Here is a 5,720-nt window from a genome sequence, read left to right on the forward strand (position 1 = left end):
CTGAATTTTTTTTGAATAAAAAAAAAATAGGCCTATTGGCTTATTTTTTTTCTTTATTTTAAAAAATTGGGTTTCAATCGTAATTTTTTATTTTTAAAATTCCTCTCATTACGACAAAGCAACAATCCTCAAAAAATTGACAAAAAACTAACAAATGTGATTTTGTTTAAAATAAAGACCAAAAAATAAGCCAAAGCCTAACAAGCCAACCACCAAAACCAGTTTTGCAGGGGTTCTTCGTTCCATAAATTATTGCGGAAAATGATTTCCACACTTCCCTTTTAATCATTCACACTTTTTTTTTTTTTAATCCACTTGAATTTACCATATTGTCTTTGAATGTGTGAAAAATCATATTGAATAAAGGGCAAAATAATAAATCCAAGTGAATAAAGACAAAAAAAAAAAGGAAAAAAGAAGAGAATAGTTAAAAGGGTAGTGTGAAAATCAATTCCCCTTATTGCTTATATTTTCTTTCAATAATCCCCCAACGTGCCGTTGTGCATTGAGATTCATGCTTCTAGCCAAGGATGAAAATAAGTACACCCATGAGCCAAAAAAAACCCTAAACCCATAGTTTTATTGTATCTTGATGGAGGAAAGGTAACAGAAAAAGGACAGTGACAAAATGAAGGAGAAGCAAAGTTATTCTCTCCTTTTTTGGGCTAGGTTACAAAAATGAGAAGAAAATAAGTACTGTACATAGTTATGGCATAAGGATCAATTGCTGGTTTTACAAGTAAATACTATTTTCCCTTCAATTTTCCTTCCCCTAGCAAATCCCACATACAAACATTTCCGGAAACAGGAAAAAAATTCAAACAGGTATGCCGAGATAATAAAAATCAACCCAATAACATCTTGTGGCCCAGAAGGTAAAACATAAGAGGCACATAAATATGGTTCCCCAGGAGTAATCTCAAATACGACAGAATTACGTTAACAATGGCTGAAATCATTATTATGGAAGACAAAATGCCGGTAACTGGGCAGGTGATATTGGATTTGTAAGATTCTGCAGGAAACTACAGCAACTTTTCTTCTACATTACTAAAGAAGTGTAAAAATAATCTCCAGGTCACTATCACAAATTCAGCATTCCAAGTACATAAAATTAGGGTACATTGGGACAGCCAAGAGTTTTCACATCGCATAGATCACAGGGGTCAAAAAGAAATTGAATTGCATCTACTGTCAATTTCGCATGCCTTGTCAGAACAAAAAAATGAATCAAATGTCGCACAATGACCAAACAAAACTCAGATTCACAAATTCACCATTGGAGGTACACAAAATTATGGTACATCAGGGCGACAACTAGTTCGCTGAAGATTTAACCACCTATCCCGACGAACATAAACAAATACTCATATCATATACAATACACTGGTCAAAGCTGGGGACAAGAAAACAACCAAAATGAGAAAATCCAAACTGCAACAACTTATAATTTCACAAATACCAAAAATGTGGCACCTACCTAGATTGAATAAGAAACTACGACTTTCTCACCCAGTAACTTCTTTCACTGAGCCTTGGGCTTTTCAATCTTTACATACGGGAAGAACCCCATTAAGTGGACGACTTTTGGATTCCATCCCCGTTGCTGAGCACGGCAAAACATCAAGAACATGTTTGCATAGTAATAGCTAAAGCCCATCAAGATGTGCCATAAAGCATGACCTTGTGGATTGAAGTACGATGTAGAAAACTCCTTGCAAAGCAGACTATCACAAATCCAACAAAGACCTCCTAGGAATAATGTGATTGAATAATACCTGGCAAGCCACTTTGCGGATTTGTCCTGCGTGTGAATGTAGTACTTGTACATCCGAGGGATGCAGAGAAGACAAAGTATCATGTAATGCACCTTGAACGTGATTCCAAGATGGAACAGTGAATGCACTACTGCAAATATTGCGGCATAGATGAACAAAAAGGTGGGCATTGTACTCTTATAATGCCAATCGGGTGAGTACAAGATGTAGATGTAGAGGAGCATTTCCCAGACCATTGGTGTTTCATCACCTTGCTGGTGCCTGAAAATTAATCAGAATTTATCCTTGCAATCACATTATAAAAGTGTTTTGATAGGAATTACGGCCTTTTTGTTTTAAATTTTTAACCCTATGTTTTCTACAACAATAGTAATGGATTGAAATCTTCTCCCAATTTTGCACAGCAAAACAGAAAAAAACATTCTGATTCCCATTACACGACACTTTTAAGGGGAGTCATATCTGCATTCTGTACCGCATCCACTCAATTACTGCCGATACACACGTTTGATACTTCACAATGTATCTACATCTTGTGAACACTCAAGATATTTAACGGTGGCATGTAATATACGGTATATACCATATAATTAAACACCTTGACCACCGTTGAACGTCACAAGTACTAGGTATCAATATTTAGGATTTAGGGGGACAAGCAACTAATGTTCTCCAATTCAAATCAAAGGCATCATTTCCTAATATGCACCCACTTTTCCTAACTTCAAATTTCTTCATAGCTATTTATATTGGATAGCTAGCGAAGTAACAAAATTTTAGCTTTGACTTTAACTGGACAACATTTTTAGGTTTGGGACAATGCAGAAATCAATTAGGAACAATAATATGCTATGGAGGGGGTAGATAAAAACATTTCACGCAAACAGCTCGAGGGCAATCAGGTAAGTAGGAATAAGCTATCTTTCTCATCAAGGAGGGGAAAAAAAACACCCGTTGCATGTAGTAAAACAGCCAAACTCAATGTGCAAAGCAACTAGAGTCCATCACACAAGAATACTTACATTCTCTGCAGTGTGGCATGGAATGACATGCTCCCAATAGCGAGAATCATATTTGAAATGTGTAGAACAGTGAATCTTTTCTCAAAACGTTGACTCAAGGCAACCACAAGACCTATGAGTGCAAGTAGAATGCCGGGGATATTGGATATAGTGTTGAAAAACTCCGCAATATATGAAGAGTAGACATAGTTCCTTTCACAGCCCTCAGTGGTGGATGTAACAGGACCCCAAAAGCTTGATATTCCATCTGCCATTGTTCAATAAGTATGCCTCGATAAATATATTATTTGACTGCAACAACTCGCATCAACACATCGCTTTGGACTCGCAAAAGCTGGAAACAGTATACCTGTACAAGCCACATGAAAGTAAAATGGATTTTAGCGGTTCGTGAAACGACCTTCTTGGAACAGCAATGCTTGATGGCTAAATAGGGAAAGAGTTATCACCAGGTGACAATTTCAATAAACTTGGATAGTGAAGGTTATAAAGGGGAGTTACAACAGCATTACGTAGCAGATAATAAGTGATAGGAACTCAAAATATCAGCTTTACAATGCACAGCTTTCTCTTCGTCAAAGACTAACCCCACCAAACGGACACAAAGAAGCTATATTCAAAACCAATTAGTTGTCCACAACAACTTTAGAAGGACAGATGCATATACATGGTAATGTAACTTCCAAGTTCCAATACATTTTAGTCCCATCAATGGCATAACCCATTGCATTTTCCATGAGCTCATCGTAGAATCTGTCTCTGAAAATTTTGAATTCAGAAATCCGAAACGAAATCTCCGAAACGAAATCACAGGTGTATCAATTCACTTTAAACCTGCAAACAGAAATTCTATCTATTTGTCCCCGTTAATTTAGTTGATTACTCGTCATCTCTTTATCTCTTTGTTTAGCTTTTCATTTTTTTCTTTTCCACTACTTCAACGACTGTTCTCCCTCTGCCCCATGCAAACCAGGTAAGTGCCGGGCATAGCATGGGGAAACACTAAGGGGACAAAATGCTTCCTGGGATTCAAACTCATGACCTAAGTTCCATGAGGCTTTTAGCGGTTTTCACTGCGCTTGCTTCTTTCTACCTCAAATTGTAGTTACCACTTCGCTAACTGCACACTAACACATTCCAAGTTTACAAGTATCATACACACTCAGGGGCATTTCCGCTAAACTAAATGGACTAAAACCAATGTTTTTCGCGGATTTCTAGGCAGGTCATTCTCCTAACATACATCAACAAAAATATACCATTTAGCGGAAACAACTTGACTATTGATGTTAACCTGTAGGCTGTAGTCCAATAATATAGCGGAAACGCACCCTCAATGTTCCCCAAACATGACCATTACCATTTTCCACAAAATTACACGTCTAAACTGTTCTTGGCGTGTCATGTGTCCATATCCATGCTTCATAGATATAATTAATTAGCACAATCTTAGGGCCACCATGTCTTTCAAGAAAACCATGAAAGCCATGCTACATCAGTGACCTGACCAACCAACATCGAACTCTAAGCCTAATCATTGCTCTCCAACAATTTTACACTACCTACGCAATCCGGTAGACAAATAAATAAATACTTAACTGCACACTAACACATTAAAAGTAGCATGCATACTCAATGTACCCCAAACATGACCATCACCACTTTTTTCACAAAATTACACGTCTAAACTGTTCTTGGCGTGTCATGTCGTGTGTCCATATCCGTGCTTCATAGATAGAATTAATTAGCACGATATAATCATCGTTCTCCACCAATTTTACGCTACATCTATATACAAATAACTAAACAAATTGCATAAAAAAGAGTGTTCAAATAAATACTTAACTGCACACTAACACATTACAAGTAGCATGCATACTCAATGTACCCCAAACATGACCATCACCACTTTTTTCACAAAATTACACGTCTAAACTGTTCTTGGCGTGTCATGTCGTGTGTCCATATCCGTGCTTCATAGAAAGAATTAATTAGCACGATATAATCATCGTTCTCCACCAATTTTACGCTACATCTATATACAAATAACTAAACAAATTGCATAAAAAAGAGTGTTCAAACATCTACTGCTGCCAATTCTCCGTAATAACAAAACTGTCACCAACTGGTCATAGCAAAACCACACAATTCAAACAAACCAGGGACAAAACAACAAGACATCCAAACCCTCGACACTTAAATCGATCAATCAAAATCAGCAAAACTGAAATCATCTTCATTTTCGAACGGAGAACAATGAGAAACGCATTCCAACAACATTAAAGATGAAAACCAAAAACACTTACGGAGCAGAGATCTAAGTTGCCAAATCGTCTTCAAGTAGCTTTACAGATATACGTGTACATATATAAATGCTCATAAATTCTGCAAGATCTGTTCATTCTCTCTCTCTCTCTCTCTAAGAAAATGGGAACGGAATCGCGTTTCGTTTGAAAGGGGAGACGAAGCGAAAGGCCAAAAGCAGATTCGTGGGCGAATGGGGAATGAATTAATGAATATTAGTGGATGCCGAAAGAGCGCGTGACGAGAACGGGGTTTCAGTGGTACGTGTGGGCCGACATGCGCGTGTGGAGGATTCTGACCGTTGGATTAGGTTTGATGATGATGAGCGTTTTGCGATTGCTTTTGGTCAGAGAACGCAGGCGGGGGGGGAGGCTTGCAGCCCTCCTTCAAAATTGTCTGAACTCGGGCTCTTAATTATCGCTCCACGTTTGCGCTTTTAATTCTCGCACTCGCGAACTTTAATTGTTTTAGAGGTTTTCAAAAGATTCTTTTCATGCCCGCGCATGCGCTCTTGCTCCTGCTTGCACGTTATGTGACTTGGGCTGTAAGGCGGGTGATCAATTGGGTTGTTGACATTCTGCAAACGAGCCAAGTTCAAAAGTGTTCTAGCTCGAGC

At 38.0% G+C, this 5,720-nt stretch overlaps 1 protein-coding gene across 1 annotated transcript; it reads right to left on the reverse strand.

Moving 5' to 3' along the window:
- Positions 1 to 1,245: 1,245 nt before the first annotated feature.
- LOC131318110 (alkaline ceramidase-like) lies at positions 1,246 to 5,216 on the reverse strand. Its single transcript, XM_058347928.1, has 3 exons — positions 5,111 to 5,216; positions 2,801 to 3,151; positions 1,246 to 2,039 (listed from the first exon to the last, which is right to left on the reverse strand). The coding sequence occupies exons 2-3, from the start codon at positions 3,052 to 3,054 to the stop codon at positions 1,526 to 1,528; spliced, it is 768 nt and encodes a 255-aa protein (XP_058203911.1). The 5' UTR covers positions 3,055 to 3,151; positions 5,111 to 5,216; the 3' UTR covers positions 1,246 to 1,525.
- Between the last annotated feature and the right edge of the window lie 504 nt (positions 5,217 to 5,720).

This window comes from Rhododendron vialii, chromosome 2a (assembly GCF_030253575.1).
Source record: "Rhododendron vialii isolate Sample 1 chromosome 2a, ASM3025357v1".
NCBI classification, from domain to species: Eukaryota; Viridiplantae; Streptophyta; class Magnoliopsida; order Ericales; family Ericaceae; genus Rhododendron; species Rhododendron vialii.

Excerpts from the sequence above, each read along its gene's own strand:
- LOC131318110 (XM_058347928.1), bottom strand. The coding sequence starts at position 3,054 with ATGGCAGATGGAATATCAAGCTTTTGGGGTCCTGTTACATCCACCACT. Across the intron at positions 2,040-2,800 it reads CATGCCACACTGCAGAGAAT|GCACCAGCAAGGTGATGAAA; the intron begins GTAAGTATTCTT and ends ATTAATTTTCAG.